The 23,375-nt window shown below is 46.4% G+C and overlaps 1 protein-coding gene and 1 long non-coding RNA gene across 4 annotated transcripts in view; one reads left to right on the plus strand and one right to left on the minus strand.

Annotated features, from left to right (window-relative positions):
- Window positions 1-23,375, plus strand: part of Ubr2 (ubiquitin protein ligase E3 component n-recognin 2) — an 86,426-nt gene that overhangs the window by 6,628 nt on the left and 56,423 nt on the right. For 2 of the 3 annotated variants that reach the window (XR_013046756.1, XM_076557709.1), the window contains exons 2-11: window positions 2,765-3,024; window positions 8,950-9,028; window positions 10,854-10,967; window positions 13,389-13,519; window positions 15,123-15,261; window positions 16,106-16,168; window positions 17,480-17,600; window positions 18,828-18,935; window positions 19,675-19,763; window positions 20,948-21,046. Coding sequence is in view for 2 of the 3 variants with exons in the window: in XM_076557709.1 (XP_076413824.1) it covers window positions 2,765-3,024; window positions 8,950-9,028; window positions 10,854-10,967; window positions 13,389-13,519; window positions 15,123-15,261; window positions 16,106-16,168; window positions 17,480-17,600; window positions 18,828-18,935; window positions 19,675-19,763; window positions 20,948-21,046 (1,203 nt within the window). In the remaining variant the exon portion in view is untranslated. Of the gene's footprint in view, window positions 1-2,764; window positions 3,025-8,949; window positions 9,029-10,853; window positions 10,968-13,388; window positions 13,520-15,122; window positions 15,262-16,105; window positions 16,169-17,479; window positions 17,601-18,827; window positions 18,936-19,674; window positions 19,764-20,778; window positions 20,878-20,947; window positions 21,047-23,375 lie in introns of all 3 variants that reach the window. The other variant, XM_076557710.1, reaches the window with a different exon arrangement.
- LOC143269950 (uncharacterized) lies at window positions 1,195-3,255 on the minus strand. The gene is made up of 3 exons (XR_013046757.1): window positions 3,176-3,255; window positions 2,521-2,574; window positions 1,195-1,317 (listed from the first exon to the last, which is right to left on the minus strand). It is a non-coding gene; the product is annotated as an uncharacterized LOC143269950 (long non-coding RNA).

Raw genomic sequence — 23,375 nt, forward strand, 5'->3', positions numbered from 1 at the left:
GAACTCACTTTATAGACCAGGCTGGCCTTGAACTCACAGAGATCCTCCTACCTCTGCCTGAGTGCTGGGATTAAAGGCATGTGCCACCACTGCCCAGCTATAATTTGTTCTTACTCGTCCTATCTCCCACTGAAAATATGCTTATAAATAAAACCTTGATATTGTCAGTTAAAATTGTATTCAGCTTTCTTACTTTTTCATTCATAAAAAAACTGTATAGGATAATTTGATAACTTTTCTTCTTATCTTGGCTTACCCGACAATGGGTAAACAATTGGACATTTACCCTTGGATGTGGCCAGTACAAGCGTCATTTAAAAACTCAATAAGTCAGGTGTGGTGGTGCATGCCTTTAATCCCAGCACTCAGGAGGCAAAAGCAAGAGGATCTCTGAGAGTTCAAGGCCAGCCTGGTCTACATAGAGAGTTCCAGGATATCTAGGGCTACACAGAGAAACCCTGTCTCAAAAACAAACAAACAACCCTCAGTGAGTATGATTTCACTGCTTGCCCTTTTTGTAACTGTGGAACTTAAACTGTGTGTGTGTGTGTGTGTGTGTGTGTGTGTGTGTGCTTCTGAATGTATAACATTGTGATTTCTAGCAGCTACTCTTTAAAAGGGGAGAATCGTTTTGGGGATTTTTCTCCTAAGAAGTACTGTCATTTGAAAAATAACTTAGTCCCGTCCTGCACGCATAAAGCAAACAGGAAGGTAATGTTTGGAAAGTCCACGATTACTTGAGTGGTAAAAACTTTGTTTGCAGTCATAGCCTTTCAGTACCAAGCCTTATGAACTAAGTGTTTATATTTTTAGCAAAAGTTCTCTGGAACATGAGATTAACTAAAAAGTTAAATACACCACCTCACAAATATTTAAAATGTTATTTTTAGAAGAAATATGTGGGCTGAGGATTGTGTAGATAATCGCTAAATGAAGGCCTTACATTGACTTATTTATTTATTGTGTATGAGCTTTTTCCCCGGATGTATATATGTGTAACCGTGCGTATGCCTGGTGCCCTTGGAGTTCAGAAGAGGGCATCACATACCTTGGAATTAGAGTTATGGATGGCTGTGAGCTACCATGCGGGTGCTGGGAACTGAACCTGGGTCCTCTGCAGGAGCAGCTAGTGCTCATCGCCTCTTGTCATCTCTCCAGCTCCTCACACTGATGTCTTCAGATGCTAAGCATCGATTCTTCATAGTCCCTTTAATCTTGCCCTCCTCTGCTGCCTCGGGAGCTCTGGGTTGCAGGTTCACGGATGGCTCTGACGGCACCGCCAGGCTTGAGCTCGATTAGGAGTTCCTTCCCCTGGCCCTGTTGGTTTTCAAGTCATGGTTTCTCTGTGTAGTCCTGGCTGGCCTGGAACTCGGAGATCCGCCTGCCTCTGCCTCCCGAGTGCCGGGATTAAAGGCATATAGCATCATATTCAGAAAATAGAAGTCTTTTTTAACAAGTCTGTGATGGCAACCTAAGTAAACACTGGGTTTGTGAGCTGTGTTAGCGGTTCAGTTAACTGTTTAGTACACGTGGGTCATTTTATCTCATGTTTTGAGGTTTACAATCTTTTTCTTGGCTTAGAGCCAATATGGCACAAAGAAGTTTAAGAGAGCAGTGGACACGTGGTCGGAGGAGGCAGGCTGTGTGGCAAAGGCCAGGGAAGGCCAGAGGAGAGAGGAAAGGCAAGCGAGTGCTTCAGGGGGCCTGGGCTGGGCTGCAGGTCTGGACTTGCCCCGGCCTTCTTTCCCTGGGGGCATCTCTCTGTCTCTCTGGAATGTGAGTACAGTGAGTGAAAGCAGACTTGGAGTCCTCCACCAGTCTAACCCAGTCCTCACTGGGTCACCCCTGACAGAAGGGGAGGGAGGTGGAAACTGGACTAAAGGACACCTCCTAGGAGGCAAAGCATGCGCACTGAGTGACTAGAAACAGCCGTAGGCAGGGGAAGTAAGCCAGGAGGACTTCGTGAGCCAGGGCCATTTCAGGGGCTGGACCTTAAACGTATGACATGTTCAAGTTGGTATTTGTCAAAAATTACCCCAGTAGTGAGGTTAGAAAAGTTCACAGAGGGACAAGGCTGATGGGGTCCCCAGAAAGGACATGGCTACGCTGTGATGGGGTGGGGTGAGAAGTTCTGTAGAGAGAGAAATGGATGGATGCCTGTCTGATGGTAAAAACAGAGTGATGATGTTGATCGGAGCAGGCGGAAGATTCTCAAGTTTAAGTACTTAGATAAATCTAAAGTAGCGAGATAGAGGAACAGATTTTGGTGGTGGTGGGCATTTTGAGTTGGTACTTGTGAGATATCCAGCTATATAGGTAGTTGGAAGCCAAAGTCGGGGCACAGAAAAGGGAGGTATTTTGAGTTTTGGTTTTCTATCTGGATTTCGGGGGAGAACAAAGGGGAAAGGATTTGTAGAGAGAAGTTCATCAGAGAAAGAAGCCATAGTCAATAGGTCAGGCTCTTGTGGGATGACATCCGTGAAAGACCCCCCCCCCACACACACACACACACACACGTACGTCTGTCCATCCAGGCTCTTGTAGATGTTTCTTCCTTCTGCCTTTACCAGGGTCCTGGAGATTGAAATCAAGTCATCAGGCAAGCACTTTTACCCATGTGGCCGGCCCAAATTAAAATTTTAATGTATAATAGTATAAACAAAATATGATTATTATTATCTTTTTACCAAAAAGGAAGTTGGATATAATTGCTCAAATTAGCAGTCCGTTGACCTTATTTAAAACTTTTTTTCTTTTTCTAAAGAAATGGCTGCAAGCAACTGACCTCACCAGAGAAGTATACCAGCATTTAGCCCACTGTGTGCCCAAAATCTACTGCCGGGGTCCCAACCCTTCCCCACAGAAGGAGGACACACTTGCACAGCATGTCTTGTTGGGACCAATGGAGTGGTACATCTGTGGTGAAGACCCTGCCCTGGGATTCCCGAAGCTTGAGCAAGCGAACAAGCCTTCTCATCTCTGTGGCCGAGTGTTTAAAGTAGGGGAGCCCACATATTCCTGCAGGTAAAGTACGACAGTTCTCTGAAGCCTTCAGATTTTCTTTCCTAATTATGAAATCTATACATTTAAAAGTCCACACCACCAATACATACAGTTGAATAAACTGATTTGGGGACAGATATTCATGAAATGACTTTGCAGATCAAGAACCAACCTGTCACCAGCACAGAGAAGCCCTAGGTGGCTTCCATCTCTATCCTGGCCGTAGTTTCTCCCTTACCCTTCTGATGTATCTTGCTTCCAGTGATTCTTTCTGATGCTCACATTGTTCCGGAGTTGCCTGTGGAATCCCATCACACTGGCTCCTTTGTTCCTCCCCTCTGCCTTCATTAACTTTGGGGTGCTGCTTCCCTTTCTGGCATGATGAGATACCCACAGCTTTCTGTATTTGCTGTGACCTATATGGAGAATCAGTCATTTCTCCAAGGAGTTTCTTTTTAATTGGGAATGGTAGAAAGTAGGATATGTTTGCTATGTGGGCTTAGAAATACAAAAATGACCTTAAAAGATTGGTGAAATTGAGTCTGAGAAAAGAAGGAAGAACATGCCCTGACCCCTTCTGACTTCCCATGCTTATTATCACTTGCTCACAGTGCTGTCTCGGGCTGTTTCTCCTGAAGTCACTCCCCCACGTAATCGAGAATCGGTGGGAAGCCCTTGGCTCTTCCCTCCCTTTCTCTGTCCGCCACTGTTGGCTCTGCTTTTCCCTATCGAGCTTTGAGTTTCCTTGCTTTTTAATATGGTTGCAGGGCTAGGACTTGAACTTCAGATGTTGGTCCACGTCCACTGATGTAGTTCCGATTTTGTTGTTGATGTTGTTGTTTAATTTACACACTGGGTCCTAGCCTCACACAGTAGGAGCCTTTAGCGCTGCTGGCTCTTTTTGATGCTGCTAGTGTTCTCAAAATACTTACTTAGTTTCTGGCACAAGATTGCTGAGCAGTGGTGGCACACACCTTTAATCCCAGCACTCGGGAGGCAGAGGTAGGCAGATCTCTGTGAGTTTGAAGCCAGCCTGGTCTACAAAGAGAGTTTCAGGACAGCCAGGGCTACACAGAGAAACCCTGTAAAAAACCATGCCACAATGACATCTTAGATTTCTCCCTGTCTGCCTTGAAATCAACCATGTTCCCAAGAAACTGGTTTTCTTAGTAGAGAATGGTGTTTAGCAAGAAGACAGTGGCTAGGTAACCCGTGTGCTCCTTGCGTTGGGGCGTCGGTACTTCTGGACCCTCTCACGCTCTGTATTCGATCCCTGTCCAAGCCCTGAAATAGGTATCTGGGGCTACGGTGGCTTCTCCAGTTCTAGCCCAACCCCTCGGGGTTCTCCCTGGGTTTGTGTCTCTGGCGGGAGGAACGTGAGTCCCATCGTCTCTCCGTGTGCGGCCAGACAGTCCTTGGCTTTTTATGGCTTTTGCCACCCAGCTGTGTGTGACCACCCTTCTTCCTGTGCAGGGACTTTGTTCTCACCAGTTGTTGGGGCACGGACAAAGTAGTTCTTACGTCGGTGTCTGTAGAGCTTACTCCACAACGTAGCCTTCCTCGTGTGTCTGCTGGCCTGAGTGTCCCTGTGACCTCTCTCTACATCACTCTAGGAAGCTTGCCGAGCCTAGCCTAACCTCTGATCTGTGGGTGACTCCACATCATCTTCCGCCCTTAGGCAGGGTCCTCAAAGGAACAGAGCCAGTAGAGTGTAGATACCTTACAGAAGAGTTTGCTAGAATGGCTCACATGATGGTGTCTGGGGAGTCCAGAAGGGGCTGGCTCCATGCTGCACCCAGCAGCTGCCCAGTCCATGAAGCTTCATACCTCACTACGACCAGTCTGGTGCCGAGGACCTGGATAACTCCCAGGGAATCCACTGATCTTCTGCCCACAGCCGAGGCCCAAGAAGCTGGAGTCGGGATGAGTGGGGATGGCGCTGCAGCAGGGACGTGGAGCATTGGGTCTCATTGCACCCACAGCTGGGGAGCAGAGAGATGACTGCTGGTACTCAGCTTGCCTTCTCCCTTTTATTCAGCTGGGGACCCCATCATAAAGATTGTGTGCCCGCATTCAGGCTGGATCTTCCCACAATTTAAACCTCTCTGGAAACAGCCTTATAGACGTACCCAGAGATCTGTTTCTGCTGTGACTCTGAGTCCAGTCAAGGTGACAGTGAAGGTGACCAGCATATTTCCACCCCACACTCATGCTACCCTCGGCTGCCTTGACCACAAAGGTCAGCTGACCCTCCTGCCCCTCAGCCCTGCTCAGACTTTGCCTGGAGCACTCAAATGTCCTGGGGCTCTCCTTGGTTACTGCTCTCTTGTTCAGCCCCCTGTATTTCATCTCATCTTGCTTGTTCTCGGTGGCCATGACAGTGGGATCACTGAGTCTGTGTTCCCCTCCCGGAGCCAGCAGAGGTCCATCCTAGCTGTGTCAGCTCATACAGGCCACTGTGTTTGCTGAGCGCTATCTTCTGATCAGACGGAATCCAGGCAGTTGGAATCCTGTTTAATCCTTCCATAGCCTCGGAGATGATAGCCTTCAGGAACCTGAGGGTCAGTGAGTCAGACTCTTCCCTAAAGCACATCTGATACAGAGGAAGACTCAGATCTGTTTCCGGTTCCCCTGCTATATGCCTGCAACACAGATGCCAGAATGTGAGGAAAGCCGCCTCCACCCCGGCCTGCCGACTCCACCCGGGCCTGAGGCAGTCAGTTAGGAACAGTGTCAGGTCTCACAGGTTGAGGTCTCAGTCCTACAGCACTGCCCCCCCCCCCGCCCCCATCTCTGACGACTCAATTCTGAACCCCTCTATCCAGGATGAATTGATTTGCAATTGGGATTCCTATGGCTCTCTGCTTGGGTTTAGTTAATTTGCCACAGGGGATTGTATTCCTCGGACTATTATAAAGCATATTGCAAAGGATACAGATGAAGGGATGTACAGGGCAAGATCTGGGAGAACCTTCTGTGCTCTCTGGGCATGCCTTCCCCCAGGTGGTGAGCATTCTGGAAGCTGTCCATGCTGTGTCCTTTCTGGTGTTTATGGAGCTTGGGTGAAGCTCGGACAGTCCTGTGGAATGTGATTGAACGAAAAGGCTAAGACCGAATGCTCATAATAGACTCAGTGGGAAGATCCTTGAAGCCTGTCTGTGTGGAGTCTTCTTGGCCTTGAGCATTCCTTTAGGTGGTATAGGGCAGGACGCTTCTAGAATTTCCACTTAGAGAGTTTCTTCATGGCTGTCTTTAAGATGGAAAGGCTGGGGTGACTAGAATGTATTTTCAGTTCTGATGACCTGGCTTAGAGAAGGGAAAAGGTGAGAGGAAGGCAGGAGAAGGTCAGAAGGAGGCCTGAAGCACCTCAGGGTTATTCCAGTCACTAGGAAGCATGAGCCAGAAAATGGACAAAGCCCGAATCTGTGTCATGTCACACCAGGCCTATGACTAGAAAGCCCTTTTTTTCTCCTCACATACCAGTATGTTAGGAGTTTTCCACTCATCTATAATGAAATGAGGGAAAATGGGCTGGTTGTTTTTTGTTTTTTTGTTTTTTTCATGCAGCTAAATTTAAATGCTTGGACATGTACTTTGTTGTTAAAAATACATGATGGTGGCTGGAGACGGCTCAGCAGTTAAGAGCACATGCTGCTCTTGCAGAGGCCCTGAGTTCGGTTCCCAGCATCCATGTTGGTCAGCTGGAAGCTACTGAGGACTCCAGTCCTAGCAGGTCTGACTCGTCTCTGTCCTGTGCAGGCCCCTGTACTCAGCTGCACATACCCGCATGCAGATACACAGAAATACATACCACTTAAAATGCTGCAAGTACGGATTTGAAAACATGATATGCTGGCAAGATGGCTCAGCAGTTAGGGTGTTTGTCACCAAGCCTCACAACTGAGTTCAATCTCAAGACCCACATGGTGGGAGGAGACAGAGCTGACAACTGTAAGCTGCTCTCTGGCCTTCACATGTGCACCGTGGTACACAGGCGTGCACACACAGACATGCACACACACACAGACACATGCACATACACACACAGACACATGCACACACACACACAGACACTCGCACACACAGACACACACACACACACACACAAATGAGTACATAAATAATATTACCTGAGTTGATGATAATAAAAGTTTTGTTTTTGTTTTAATGGACTTTCCTTGTGGGCTCTGAAGCTCAGAAGAGGCAGCTGCTGCTGGGAACCGTTGTCCCTAGTAAAGGCTGGGGGTCTCTGATAGAGGAAGAAAACACGACTCTATCCAGTTTCCTAGGTTCTCTGTCACCCCAGAGGAAGAATTCTGAGGCCAAGGAATTCTGATGGATTTTATTACAGAGCACAAGTAGGGTGCACAGGCTTCTGGAGAGGATTGTGTTGCTGGCATTTTAGACAGCTTGTCTAATGGGCAGACTAAATGGAGGAGAGGACTCTCCGATGTTAAGGTGAACTCTAAGGATGGGTCAGGACGTCCCCTGTAGGGTTCGCTCTTTCTGTCCTTACATGGGGTATTCAGGGGTGTCATGTATGTGACGGGAGCAGCTGGTTTTGTAAGGCTGAAGATACGGAGATGTCATTCTACTGAAGCAAGGACAGCAGTCGCCTGCCTCAGCTGGCCATGTTGGCCCAGCCTCTGGGGTGGTGCTGTGGTTCAGTGTTGCCACAGCCCAGGACGGCCTGTGTAACACGGCTCTGAAGTTGCATCAGCAGCTTAGCCTCCATGCAGTTTGACTCTTAGGAGAAATCAAGTTGTGTTGTGGTACTGCTCTCTGTTACCACACAGTACGTACGAGGTTAGTACACAGACAGCATACTTGGGCTGTAGAAAGAGCATTTGGTAACGCAGATCCATGGACTTGGCCTGAATCCACATCTCTGTCATCCCAAGTCGGACTGGTCTATGAACGGCTGTTTCCCAGGTGCAGATGTGAAGTATTTGTCTAGTGCCTCAAACGTAACAACAAATATTGTCAGTCAGAAACCTGTGCTACTTTTCAAAATACAGGGACATTGAAAGTGATAGTTACTGCTCTGACTTGATGTTCCTTTAATATTGCTATTAGTTGTCTGTTTCCAGTTCTTGTTCAGTGGTATTTGTCAACCTTTTGAGACTGTTCTTTAAGGATAGAAAAATTCCCCCATTCTGGGTTTTGCAGCCTCAGACATTCACTCTTGAAGCCAGTTGGTCATAGGGCAGCTGTTGCCTTAATATACAAGACATCTGCCCTGGCATGGTAGTGCATGCAGTTAATCCCAGCACTCAGGAGGCAGAGGCAGACAGATCTCTCTGAATTCAAGGGCAGTCAGGGCTACACAGAGAAACCTTGTCTTGAAAAAACAACGATAAAAAAGCAAGGTCAGATAAACAAGGTGTCTAAGTCTCTTAGGAACATTTGCCACTCCGTTCTTTGGGAATTTCTTTACTTTGACTGTATACAACCAAATCAGCAAACCCTCAGAACTGTCTTGAATTGATTATGGGCACGAAACCTGATGGCCTTTACCCACTAGAGGCCAGCCTGGTCTACATAGTGAGTTCCAGGACAGCTTGAGCTGCGTAGTGAGACCCTATCTCGGAATAAACAACCAAGTGCTGTCATCTTAACAAGAAGAGCTCAGCACTCAAGCCCGACCTTCACTTTAGATGCCACTTCACCAGAGGCTTGTGAGCTATGACTGAGGGGATGTCAGCTCACTAGGTTGAGTCTCCCCAAGCCTGTGCAGAACTGGACCACTGCGGCCAAGTGTGTGCTGAGAGGCTCCCTCGTCCACTCCAGGATGAAAACAGAACCTTTGTGCTGACTTCAGTGAGCAAAGATCTACAGAGTTGGGGCCTGGCACCTACTATTTTGGCACTTCTAGAAGGGTTCTGATATCGTGGGAAAGTATTAATTTTTGACGCTCAAATTTCTTCTTTTTCTTTCACTTGACAGGGACTGTGCAGTTGACCCTACCTGTGTTTTATGCATGGAGTGCTTTTTGGGAAGTGTCCACAGAGACCACCGATACAGGGTCAGTAATGTCCAAAGGACAGCCACACACAGTGTTGGCTTTTATGCTAGATACCTTTTATCTCATTTTAAAAATGGAATGGGTGCAAGGGCAGGCGGGCTGCAGTGTCTGCCACCCCACGATCACCAGGGTCGAGCTGGCTGGCTAGGTGGGCGCTCCCTTCCCCCGTTACTGCTCCCTGTGGACTTCCTCCCAAAGCCGCGTGCTCAGTTAAGGAGAAAGACCTCCAAATGCAGGGCCAGTCCTCAGTGAGGGCGGAGGAGTAGCTGAGCCCCTGGCTAGAGCCTCCAGACCAGTTCTCATTTCAAAACCTAAAGATTTAACAGGAAAGGGGAGAGAATGGTGTTCAAATTGGGGGATTTTGTTTTTGTTTTTAGGGAATGTAGCTTGTTAGTACAGTACTTGCCAAACATGGGCAAAGCCCTGGGTTCTATTCCCAAGAGGGGAAAGAGAGGTGCTCAGTATAGAAAGGGCTTTGCCAAGCATGGGTAAAGCTCTGGGTTCCATCCCAGGGGGAGAGGTGGAGGTGCTCAGTATAGAAAGGGGTTTCAAGCCTACACATCTTGGAACTCCTAAGAAAGATAACACAGAAATCAGGTCTTCTGTGTTAGCCGCCAGCTAGTTTGGTGTGGTATTTTAAATGGTTATTAAAGAGGCCTATACTACTGGGTCATTCAGGGCCCACCTCCAGCCCCTGAGATTCTTGATGGTTTTATTTGGGGCTGTCCCCAAGCCTGCCCTTGTTCCTCTGCTGGGAGGGGGAGGTGGACTATCAAGATTCAAAGGTGAAGGGACGGTTGTTAAAAGGAGTCGACTGTAGGAGGGGCTTCAGTCCTGCTCTTAATTCTGGAGCACAGCTGGGTCAGGGCTTTTCCACGGTTTGTTTGTATTCCCTCTGCCCAGGTCTTGATAATAATGAACAGAAAGGGCTATATAGAATATCAGTGTCTTGATAAGCCAGCAAGAGGCCCCCAGATACCCTTCAGCTGCCCTGTCTGGTGTTTGGTAACAAGAGCACATGTGTGCACCAGGCTGTTCCCAAGTGGCAGCCTACCTATGCTTCTTGGCCCACATCTGCATCTCCTGGGAATAAGTAGAATGTGCGGGATGACGTTAATTATACTGTGATACAGAGCGTACAAATGCTGGCTTTGGCCAGAGTAGAGGCAGAGTTATTCTAGAATGTGGTACATTTGAACTAGCCAATTGCTAACTCTTCTTTGTGGCACTTTTTATTTTATATAAGTTATATGTTTTTGTGGTACTTTTTTTAAAATAGAATTTCTGATGTACCAAGTATTAGCCTGTAAGTTCTGTCTTGCCAGACTTAGTAACTAGTTGCTGTAGCTTAAGCAAGTGTGACTAAGTCTTAAGCCTCCAGGTGATAACAAAGTTTACAGAGTTGCAGTGAGCACTTTTTCCCAACCCTTTAGAAGAGCAGGATTTTAGGAGTTGTTAAAGAAGGAAAACTGTTTCCTTGAACCTACTGCCTTACAGCATCCTTGGCACAGACACAGCACTCCAGCAAACCCCAGGGGACCCTCGGCAGTCCTCTGTTTTCCTGATGAAGAAAGCAGCGTAGGCAGACACAGCCTCTGAAATACCTGAACTCTCCCACCAGAACAAAGTAGCTCAGGTCCTTTAGAAGTCAGGCAGAAGCCTAGCCTGCTTACTAGGAAACATTGACAGTCCCTTTTAGTTGATGCTTCCCCTTCAGAGCAAGGGGACACTTAAGCAGTTTTCTGTCCTTAGCACTTGCTGTTCTTACTTCTTATCTGACAGTCCAGTGACTGTTTACCAGATCCTGTCTTCTTTTTCCTCTAAGATGACGACCTCAGGAGGTGGAGGCTTCTGTGACTGCGGCGACACAGAAGCCTGGAAAGAAGGGCCTTACTGTCAAAAACACGAACTCAGCAGCTCTGAAGTTGTGGAGGAGGAGGTAAAAACAGCCCGGCGTGGTCCTAAGTGTGCACTGTGTTGACTCGGAGCTGTTGTGGCGTGTGTGCATGCATCCTTGCATGTGTGGGCATGGGTATAGACCAGAGGTGATTATTGGCTGTCTTCTGTTGCTTCCCACCTTACTTTTTGAGACAGGGTCCCAAGAACAACTGGCCATTGAGCTCCAGGGAATCCTCCTGTCTCCCCCTCCCCAGTGAGGGGTTCTCACCTAATGCATGCTGCCCAGACGCTGGGGACAACTCAGACCCTCAGGCTTGTGGCAAGCTGGCTATCTAGACTGGCCGGGATCGTCAAGCTTCGGCTTCAACGAGACCCCGCCTCAATACAAAGGAGAATCAATAGAAAAAGACACCTGACGTCAACTTCTGGCCTCTATACACATGTACACATGTGTAATTGTACCTACACACATACATAAACAGACCAAACACACACATGCACACAAAGAAAAAAGTAAAATAGTTTGGATAAAAACAACAGAATAGTATTTTGTCTTGAGAAAGTGATGTGAAATCTAAGTTTCTTTATCCATAAGTATTTCTTGAACATAGTCATATTTCATTGCTTTAAAGATATATATATATTTTAAAAAGAGTGTATGGTTGTTTGCCTGCTTGTATGTCTTGGTACTGTGTGGGTACAGTGTCCTCAGAGGCCAGAAGAGATTGTCCAATCCCTGCGGAAGGAACTGGAGTCATAGATGGTTGTGAGCTGCCATGCAGATGCTGGGAGTCACAGCCGGGTCCCCTGGAAGATCAGCCGTGCTGTAACGCTGAGCCGCCTCCCCGGCCGCCGTACTTCAGTTTGAGCGCATTGTCTGGAGTCTCTTTCCCACAGCGGCAGAGCTGTGCTCCAGAGCCCACAGCCTGGGGCCACTTAGAGTCCCGCATGAGGCATGTTCTGTCCGGGAACAGAGTCGCAGACAGACATTACAAAGGGGGATTTAGTAGAATCTAGGCTTGCACAGTAGGAGCCGGCCTGTGCAGCAGTGGCCATCTGCATGCTGGACAAACTGAGAACGGTCCACAGAGCGGGATGCCTCAGAATTCCCAGTTGGCACTGAAGCCCTGGGAGTTCCTGGAGTCACTAGTGCTCAGGTCACTTGGGGAGGCCAGATTGTTCCCAGGCTGGGGTTGGACGGCAGCAGCTGTGGCTGCGCTTGCTCAGGAGTGAGGCGGACAGGCTTTGGTTGGCCTGGGACTCTTTCCAGCCGACTCCTCTCAGAAGGAGCTGCTGACTCTGAGGGTGGGTCATCTTCTCAGCTAACGCTCTGTCATCACCTCACAGACAGACCCAGATTCCCTCAACCTACCAGTCAGGATCGACTGTTGCAGGGCTACAGAAAGCTCAGCAGTTAGAGGCACTTGCTGCTCTTTTAGAGGACCGAGGTTCGATTCCCAGCACTCCCATAATGGCTCACAACAATTTGTAACTCCTGTTCCAGGGAATCTGACAGCCTCTTCTGGCCTCTTGAGAGTCCAGGCAAGCGTGTGCTGCAAGAAACACTTGTAGGCAAAACATCCATACAATAAAATAAACATAATTTCAAAAACAACAGCTTTTGTAAGTACTGTCTGATTATGGGAAAAATTTGAGCAGACGTATAGACCATTGGACACCTTGTGTTGAACATGCCTGGTTCCCTTCACTAAATCACAGTAGCATCTCCTGTCACTATGAACATTAAGAACAGCCCATCAAAATTCCACATGGCCTTGGCGGAAGGAGTGAACAGGGAGGTAGTGGGTGTCAGGTCCCCCTCTTAGTTGAGAACCACAATGGACTGTGTGACACCTCCTTTGTTATTTAGGAAACATCTCCAGGTCCTAAATGGGAAATGGCATGTTTTCTCCCTTGTGAGTTGGATGGCTCATTGTCTTTCTTTGTTTCGTTTTTTAGGGTTTTGGGGGTTTTTTGTTTGTGTGTTTGTTTTGCATTTATTTAGAGTCCGTGTGCACACGCCGCAGGCTGGTGTGACCGTCAGAGCACCTTGCAGGAGTCGGTTCTCTCCAGCCACCGTGTAGGCCCCAGGGACCAAACTCCCATGGTTAGGCTTGCAGCAAACACCTTCACCCGGTTCTGCAAGTTGGAGCTTCCCGTACACGGCTGGAAAGATGGCTTGGTGTTAGAATTTAGAGATTCCAGTGTGCCATTCCAAAATGTTCAGTTATATTCGTTAGGCATTTGAGTGTCTGAATGTTTTGACTCAGCTAATTTAAAATTGAGAACATTGGAAGAAAACATTTTAGGAGGTTTAATTTTGTATTTTGTAACATACACAGGATTAAGTTTGTTGTGAAACGAAACCTGTCACCCTGCTTGTGTTTTGAGAGTTGGAGTTGGAAGGCAAAAGAAGATAATTAGTGTGTACTAAGGAGCTGTGTTTTCTGCTCTCCCCCAGGATCCTCTTGTACATCTATCAGAAGATGTGATAGCAAGAACGTACAACATTTTTGCTATTATGTTTCGATACGCAGTAGATATACTGACCTGGGAAAAAGAAAGTGAATTGCCTGCAGACTTAGAGATGACGTAAGTATCGCCTGTCCCTTGTGTGGAACTGCTAAATTGTAATGTCATTAACACAGCTAGGAGGACATAGTCTTTTCTCTTAAAATTATTATTACATCTGTCCGTCCATTTATTTGTGTGTGGGGAGGAGGAACTGAGTCCCATGAAGGTCAGAGGAGAGCCTTCAGGAGTCGGTTGTAGCTACCAAGTGGATCCTGGAGTGAACTCAGGCTGTCAGAGAGAGCAGCAGGTGGCCAGAACTGCTTAGTCACTGTGCTAAACTGCTGTCTCATCGATTTTCAGAAAACGGTGGGGTTTTGTCGAAGCCTGACTCCAGTGTGACAGCTTGCAGTTTGCATGGGAGGAGTGGAGGTCTTCCCAGGGTGACTGCCTTGTAGCAGTGTTAGACCGTGCAGGGCCAGCAAGAGGCTCAGCCAGTGAAGCACTAGCCAGCAAGCCCGACAATTGGAGTTCTATTCCTAAAAAACCCACACGATCCCTGACATCTCTGTCCTCCTCTCTCTCTGACTGACCTGGAACTCTCTGTGTAACCAGGCTGCCCTCGAACTCACAGAGATCCGCCTGCCTCTTCTCCCAAGTGCTGGGACTAAGGCGTGCGCCACCGCGCCCACTAGCCCTCTCCTTTGTAACGATCTAATAAAACCAGATGATGTTAGGGTGAGCTCTTCTATATAAGTGGGGTTAGGGCTTTGATGAAATGCTTCTAATTATAAAGCGTATTCCACACTGCTGTTTTACTGTACATCTACTGTTTTTGTTTAGACTATTAAGGGTGTAAACTACTGAGCAGAGAGCTGGATTCAGCCACAGCTGTGTTAAAAGGACTGGCTGCTAGTCCCTGGTTACATGCTCACTTCACACAGCCGCCTCTTTTTGGAAAAGTCACTCCCTGCTTATTGGACCTTTGTTCATAGCTGAGGGTGACTATGGGCTGGAGATTGGACATCAGGAGTTCACCAAACTAATTCGACATCAGTCACCAAAGGGTGATTTCTTTGCTTTGTCAATGTGTTCCAGATAATTGGGGTTGTGCATAATGTTTTGGGTGTATCTATAAATCAATCAGTCTATCTATCTATCTATCTATCTATCTATCTATCTATCTATCTATCTATCTATCTATCTATCTATCTATCTCTTTCTTGTTTGTTTGTTTTGATTTTTGAGACAGGGTTTCTCTGTGTAGTCCTGGCTTTCCTGGAACTCACTCTGTAGACCAGGCTGGCCTCGAACTCAGAGATCCGCCTGCCTCTGCCTCCTGAGTGCTGGGATCAAAGTGCCACGACGCCTAGCAGGGTAAAGTGTTTTTAATAGAACAAGGTGTTGCTGTGCTGTTCTCACAGAGACCCGCCTGCCTCTGTCTCCCAAGTGCAGGGAATAAAGACGTGTGCCACCCGGCTTTTGTTTTGTTTTGTCAACACAGAGAACCCTGATGGGCTTCTCTTGTAATATTTGCCAGATAGTTACCATCTGGCTACAAACCTGTATCCTCCAGAGTTGGTTTCCCTTCTTCCAGTTCCCCTGCTCCTGCTCCTGCCCAGCATGCCTTGATGGTCACGCCCACTCTTCACAGGGCATTAACAATGTACTGTTTTCTCCCCAGAGAAAAGAGCGACACCTACTATTGCATGCTGTTCAATGATGAGGTTCACACCTATGAGCAAGTCATTTACACTCTTCAGAAGGCCGTCAACTGCACACAGAAGGAAGCCATTGGCTTTGCAACCACAGTCGATCGGGATGTAAGTCATTTATCCTGCAAAATTGACACTGTTTGAAATGGAGGTCTCACTTTAGAGTCCCTGGCTGGAACTTGCTGTGTTAACCAGACTGGCCATGAATTTACAGAGATCTGCATGCCTCTACTTCCGAAGGCCTGGGATTAAAGAAATTGAGCTTTTATTACAGATAAGCTAGCATAGAAAGATTAGTTAAAAGTATATGTGTCTAGGCTATTTTTTTAATTTCATTTGGAATATTGGTCCAAATATATGTTAAAACTAAGCTATTAACAGAACATTAAAAGGAAATGTACAGTTGCCCTGATTCTGCCTAGTCATTAAAAATACTGGGCCATGAGAATGGAGGTTACAGAAGCCTGCTAGAATAAACGCTCTGTTGTCAGGATAGTGTGTGTGTGTGTGTGTGTGTGTGTGTGTGTGTGTGTGTGTGTGTGTGTGTGTGTACACTGGTAGTTTAAAATGCTCTATTGTCAGGGTAATTGTGTGTGTGTATGTGTGTGTGTGTGTGTGTGTGTGTGTGTGTGTAGTTTAAATAGTCAAGACAGCATTAAAGAAAAATTAGTTTTTTTTTTTTTTTTTTTTTTTTTTCGTGACTTGGTTTCTCTGTGTAACTTTGACTGTCCTGGAACTCACTTTTTAGACTAGGCTGGCCTTGAACTCACAGAGATCCACCTGCCTCTACCTCCCAAGTTGCTGGGAATAACAGTGTGCATCACCACCACCTGGCAAAATTTTAGTTTTTCATTGGTGACTAGGACAGATGTTACAAATATTAAAGACTGACTCAAGTTGTATGTTCAAGCATATTTATTGCTTTTACAGTTAGTTTTAAATGTCTTTACAGGGGCGTAGGTCTGTTCGATATGGAGATTTCCAGTACTGTGATCAAGCAAAATCAGTCATTGTGGTAAGTGATTTAAAAACATGTCTGTTATTTTTTTTTACCAGCATAAGACTAACCCTATATTTAGCATTTATTAAGACATTTGAGCCGGGCGGTGGTGGCGCACGCCTTTAATCCCAGCACTCGGGAGGCAGAGGCAGGCGGATCTTTGTGAGTTCGAGGCCAGCCTGGGCTACCAAGTGAGTTCCAGGAAAGGCGCAAAGCTACACAGAGAAACCCTGTCTCGAAAAAACCAAAAAAAAAAAAAAAAAAAAAAAAAAAAAAAAAGACATTTGTATGCCTTTATAAACCCACTGTCACCTAAGTTGTGTTTAAAGATCGTGACTCTTGACATTGGATTGTTCCGGTTCTATCAGAGCTATATAAGATTGCTAACTGGGAAGAAATTACACTTTTGGCCACATCAGGTTTTTACCTAACAAAATATTCCATACCTGAAGTCCAAAGACAGGTGGCAGACTTGGAAGAACCATTTCTGACACAGATGTGGTATGTGATGTGTGCGTACCTAGAAAATACGCACAGCCATACATGGTAAAAGTAGGTTGTGGACATAGGGCATCGAGAGGACTCAGGCAGGAAGTAAAAGGAAGGAAAGTTATGTGTTCAGGAAGTATTGCTGGACTCCAGTAGACGTTTCTAACAATGACAAACAACCAATGGAACATGGGGACACGGACTGTACCCTGACTAGGAAATCAAGGTATCTCGCTCCTGCTGGAAGGACTTCTGTCCAGAAAAACAGGCTGTCGATGAGTTCAGTGTTCTACATAGTGAGTTCCAGGACAGCCAGGGCTATGTAGAAAGACCCTGTCTGGAAAAGAGGAGGAGGATGAGGAGGAAGGGTTTTGAATATTGATTTTACAGCAGTGTGGACACTGAGCAGTAGTACTGAACTGTGTCCTTAGACATAGTTAAGATGATGAGTTTTGTGGGTGTGTATTTTAGTATGGTTTTTCAAAGCTGATAATGCATATCTGTGCGGTGAACTGAATTATTTAAGTAAATAATGTGTTTTTAAAAATTGAAGGCAGAAAGCAGGCTTATTTGAGAATTGAAGCTATTTGTAATTGGCACTAGAGAGTTTCAGATATGTGACAGAGGCAGTGGTGACTCACAAGGTGAGGCCCTCACTGTTGCCACCGAATCTCGTTCTGTCTGGAAAATGACCCGAGTCCCTGTGTTAAACAGCAGCGCTTTCTCATGGACACATGGCAGTCGTGTGGGTGTCGCGGGTGGGTTAAGAATGTTAGCGCCTCCACCTCTTAGACAGCTGTTCTAAGTCAGTCTCTTCTCCTCCTTGTTGCCTTCAAGAGGAACACCAGCAGACAGACCAAGCCGCTCAAAGTTCAGGTCATGCACTCGTCAGTAGCTGCGCATCAGAATTTCGGTCTGAAAGCTCTGTCTTGGCTGGGAAGTGTTATTGGATATTCAGGTAGGTTTAGTTTGTCAAGCTGTATCTAAACAACTCAACAAAGGAACTGTGGAAGTGTGGAACCCTTCACAAACAAAGCTGCAAAACGCTGCCATAATTAAATGTTAATGATAATGCAGTTTAACTAATATTCATTTAAGTAATTTAAATGTTTGGCCTCCTACAGCTTTTGTATAAGACCAGTACTGTGCATATCTGTAAATGTGTACATTGGAACATACCAATTTATGTTTGCTAGTTTTAGGTTTTTCTTTTCTCAGCTTACAAAGAAGACAATTTGTAATACACCATAATTATGAACTTCTTGCCAAAGCCAAAAATGAAAGTTGAGGTCTAGCACTAAAGGGCAAGTTAGGGATAGATTTCTGCTGGCTGTCATATATAGGCAAGACATTATAATGTTACTGTAAGGAAGACCCCTTAACATTTGTTTTGAAGGCTGTTAGAAAAACACCACACTGTGAACTGATGATGAAAAATACAGACAGGGCCAGATGAGGTGGCCGGGCAGTGGTGGCGCACACCTTTAATCCCAGTACTCGAGTGGCAGAGGCAGGCGGATCTCTGAGTTCGAGGCAGCCTGGTCTACAGAGTGAGTTCTAGGGCAGCCAGAGCTGTTACACAGAGAGACCGTGTCTCAGGGAAGAAAAAATACAGATGAGATACACCGTATGCATGTGTGCTGGGAGAGCTTGTCCAGAGCGTGCCATTTAGAAGATGTGAGGGTCTGTCTTCCAGGCCTCTCAGACAGAGCTGTAGTGGATTTCAGTTTGATGGGGAATGTATTGTGTAGCACTAATGACCCCTGCTGACAATATTACAGTGTAAGGGTCCCACGTTGTTCTTTGAGCCGCTGTGTGCTGTGGCTGCCTTACACACGGTAGTGTTCAAGACTGGTTTCACCACCCCTGCCTCCCTTAGCATAAATACCTAGAGAACAGCATTACATCAGCAGATTGGGGAGTCTTTTCTCCAATTCAATTCATTAGGGCAGGAAAGGCTAGTACCTTTCTGACAGACATTAACTTTGACATCTTGCAATTAGTGTTGTGATTTGAGATTTCTTAATTTTTTCTCCTTTTTGTAAAAATAAAATAGTTCAAAAGCCCCTTGCCCGGTTTGACCTTCACTGAGCCGTGTGTCGCTCTACTGGAGCCCACTGAAGTGTCATCCTGTTATACTCAGCGTGCCTTTCCATCTCGTGACCACTCTTCCTTCTGTTTAAAGATGGCCTCCGCCGGATTTTGTGTCAGGTCGGATTACAAGAAGGGCCGGACGGTGAAAACTCCTCTCTGGTGGACAGACTGATGCTTAATGATTCCAAATTATGGAAAGGTGACTTGCTTACTGCTTCTAAGGGTGGGCTGTCAAAGTTGGGTGGGTTTTTAATTTGGAAATGTTAATAAATATAGTTCTGCTTTTTAGAATTATAATTATAGTGCTAGATTTAGTCCCTGGCAAATACACACAAACTTGTAACCCTTGTAAGCCCTATAACCTTACTTTTTGAAAAAAAAAGTTTGTAGGGGAGGCCTATGACCTAGATTAAACAGCCTTTCTATTTTAGTGCAGTATCACATTTAGATTTGGGCAAGGTAGCATATGCCTGTATTCCCAGCACTCAGGAGACCAAGGCAGGAAGATTGAGAGTTCACCACCTATCCAGGCTACAGGCTAGCATACAGATAACAAGGCCCTGTTTGGAAAGAACAGGGGGAGGAGTAGTTTGCACACATTTTCTTTTTAAAAGCACAGCAGTGTGGGGGAGAGCTCTGGCTAAGAGGGCACACTGCTCTAGCAGAGGACCCAGGTTCTGTTCCCAGCACACACATCAGATGGCTGACGACCACCTGTGACTCCAGTGCCAGAGGGATCTGGCCCTTCTGGCCTCCATGGTCACCTGGACAAACACACACACACACACACATGTGGATAATTCAAATTAAAATAAAGGGATTAATTACAAATGCTTTGTTCTGAACAAAGTATAGAGAGTTTTGTTCTGGGGGTTTGAGTCCCATAAAGCTATAGAAGTGGAGTTCTGGCTTGTCTCACACTCTGCTCTTTCCTGAAGGCGCTAGGAGTGTGTATCATCAGTTGTTCATGAGCAGCCTGCTCATGGATCTGAAGTACAAGAAGCTGTTTGCTGTTCGATTTGCAAAAGTAAGTAGAATTTTTTTCAGTTTTGATGATAAGTAAGTTATTTAAGGAATAAGTATACTATTTTGGGCTCAAAAAGTATTAGTATTTAACGGTGAGATGTGAGGTTATCTATTTGAAAGTCTAAGAAACTTGAGAATCTTTTTACCTTTTACCAATAAAGGTGTGACAAGACCATGTGCCTCCACCCCCGTAATACATAAATATGTAGTGATTGCTAGGCGGTGGTGGCGAACACCTTTAATCCCAGCACTCGAGAGGCAGAGGCAGGCAGGTGGATCTCTATGAGTTTGAGCCCAGTCTGGTCTACAGAACAAGTTTTAGGACAGTTAAGGCTACACAGAGAAACCCTGTCCTGACAAGCCAAAAAAAGAGGGGGGGCAGGGGGAGTGGGTAGCAACATAAATATGCAATGATTGGGATTTGAAATGATGACAACTTAACCCCATGCCATTATAGATGGTTTAATCCTATTAAAATTCGCAGAGGCAGCATGCCTCTTGGTATGGTTTGGGAATGGTGAATTCCAGACGGCTGACAGAGTCGGCTTAACTTCTGCTTTCAGCACCATGAGGATGCTAAGTCTTTATGTGCGCGTCCAAGTAGGAGCACTTAACTGAGGAGCACATGGTAGTCTTCTGAAGAGCTCTTTCAGAACATCCATGTTTGTGTCCTCGTCCCAAATCTAATTGTTGGCGACCTCGCAGGAGTCACATGATTCTCATGTGTGTTCCAAAGCAATGAAAGGCTGGTTTGGAGACAGATAGCATGATGTTGCTGTGTCTCCCTCAGTGTACAGTGGCACCTTAGGGTCTTAGAGGTCTGCCTGTCTCCAGAAGAACCTGTTAGCACAGCTTTCTGCAGCGAATCGGTATTGACCCAGCACCTAATTGCTAGTGATCCTTGGAGTCTCTGATGTCTTGCTGGTGCCTTCCTGTCGCCACCATCCCCAGCACTGACCTCAGTCTAACCCTAACCATTGGTCACTGGGTTAGAGGAATCTCCCCTTGTTGTTTAGAATTACCAGCAGTTGCAGAGAGATTTTATGGAGGATGATCACGAGCGAGCAGTATCGGTGACTGCTCTGTCTGTCCAGTTCTTCACCGCCCCTACTCTGGTGAGTAGTGTCTGCCTCTCCTTCCTGACTCATAGCCGGCACTCCTTGCCTGTTTTTGCCTTCTTAATAGAACTATGAGCGTTTGCAGAGTGATTATGTGACAGATGACCACGACAGAGAGTTTTCAGTCGCAGACCTCTCGGTTCAGATATTCACAGTACCTTCACTTGTAAGTACTGAAAGACTAGAGAACGCTCTTGTTTTCCATTAACAGAAGTAAAGCCTCAAAATCATGGAGGTAAGACCTGTGTGCTCCTGAATAGGCTAATACTTCGTGTAGGAGGCAGTCGGATTTCAGATATCACCAAGCACACACAACATATCTTTGAATATCAAAGTAATAATGGAGGAGAATTGGATTTCCTTGTGGTTTTGGACTGATAAGTTAACATTTAGCTGGTTGGTTTATCAAATATATTCCTGACATTTGAATCAGATAACATGTCATGTACCATCTTAGATCCTGAAGAATCTTTCCCTCACAAGGAAAGAGTAGCTGAGGCAGCTGAGTCACACTGCCTGGGCTTGTTTGCGACCCGTGTTCACCAGGTGCCCTCAGACCTTGTCAGAGTGACCACTGCTGGGATGAAGCAGCATGACAAACCGCAGCTCGGGGAGGAAAGGGTTTATTTGGCTCACACTTCCACATTGTAGTCCATCAGTGGAGGAAGTCAGGACAGGAACTCAAACAGGGCAGGACCTGGAGGCAGGAGCTGATGCAGGGGTCATGGAGGAAGCTGCTTACTGGCCTACTCAGCTCACCTTCTTATAGAACCCAGGGCCACCTGTCCAGGGATGGCACCACCCACCATGGGCTGACTCTCACACATCAGTCACTAATTAAGAAAATGTCCCGCAGGCTTGCCTACAACCCAATCTTATGGAGGCATTTTCTTAACTGAGGCTCCCTCCTCTCAGATGACTCTAGCTTGAGTCAAGTTGACATAAAACCATCCAGGACAGTCCTGAAGCCTCCATTAATTAAGTTTTATCAGGCATGGTAACTGAAGATCATACTTCATTGAACAAATTTATTAGCATTTATTAGGCAGGGCTTTTAAAAGTGAAATGGTGAATAAACCAGATGAGACTCGAATAAATAAGTAAAACGCTCTGCCAGAGGAACTGGGTTCAGTTCCCAACACCACATGGCAGCTAAAAACTGCCTGTGGGTGGGCTGGGGGGAAGGGGAGGGGAGCAGGAAGGGAGAGAACAAGGGAATCTGTGGCTATTATGTAGAACTGAATAGTATTGTAAAATAAATGGAAAAAAAATAAATTAAAAAAAAATTGCCTGTAACTCCAGTTCTTGGGGTCTGATGTTGCTGCTTTCTGGCCCCCTCAGGTACCAGGCTGGAACGCAGTGCATGGACATATGTGTAGATAAACAGCAATACACATTAAATTTGCTTTCTCTGAGAGAGAGAATAAGGCCATAGGCCTTTCCCAGAGCCCAGAGGCTTCGCTTAGGAAGGTTCTTTCTATGGAGACTTGAAAGGAGGATGTATGCAGAGTGCCATGGAGGGGCTTTGCATGTGGGAGCAGGAGCTAAGCATGCTTGGAGACCCTGAGCTCAGGGCAAGGCCATGGAGCTTTAGGAACAGCTTGTACTCGCTTTCCTAACAAGTACATTTTCTAGTGGGGGGAATTTTTTTTTCATTTCTTTTTGTTAAGAAATGTGTTCTACTTGGGCGGTGGTGGCGCACACCTTTAATCCCAGTACTTAGGAGGCAGAGGAAGGCGATCTCAAGAGTTAGAGGCCAGTCTGGTTCTACAGAGCAAGATCCAGGACAAGTAGGACTGTTACACAGACAAACCCTGTCACAAAAAAAAAAAAAAAGAATATCTTTTAGTAATTTGCCCATTAATAAGTGCTACTATAGGGCATATCAAAGAATTGCGTGTTTATCTTAAGAGCATGAGAGGTACTGGAACCACTGTATTTTGATTTATCGTGTGCACGTGCGTGTGCACATATCTCTATATAAGTGTGTGTATGGGTGTGTGTATGAGTACGTGTGAGTGTGTGTATGTTGTGCGGTGCCAGGGCTCTAACTCAGGCCCCACACATGCCAGGTCAGCTCACTCTACTTCCCGCTATAGCTCCAGCCCCTCGTTGTGGTTTTAAAGACTGCTGTTTGTAAGATGGGGTAACTGGAGGAAGACAGTGACTCTGGGGAACTTAACTAGAACTTAGCGCAGCGAGGCCGGCTGAACCACCTGCTGCCAAGCCTTACACCCGAGTGTGAGCCTGAGGCCCGAGGCCCGGGTGGAAGGAGAACAGGACTGAGGGTTGTCCTGTGACCTCCCTGGAAATGTGGATAAACAGGGTGTTCAGAGTGTCACGCCCTCTGCTGCCCCCTGCTGTCTGGATCAGACCTGTTTCTGACCTCTTCAACTGGTCAGCCCCGCCCTACTGTCTCCCCTGGCCTGGCAGACATGTCTTCGCTGGGGTTGTCGTGTTCGGCTTCTGAAGTTTAGAATCCTGGTGCTTGAAGA

This window comes from Peromyscus maniculatus, chromosome 21, assembly GCF_049852395.1.
Source record: "Peromyscus maniculatus bairdii isolate BWxNUB_F1_BW_parent chromosome 21, HU_Pman_BW_mat_3.1, whole genome shotgun sequence".
Classification (NCBI taxonomy): domain Eukaryota; kingdom Metazoa; phylum Chordata; class Mammalia; order Rodentia; family Cricetidae; genus Peromyscus; species Peromyscus maniculatus.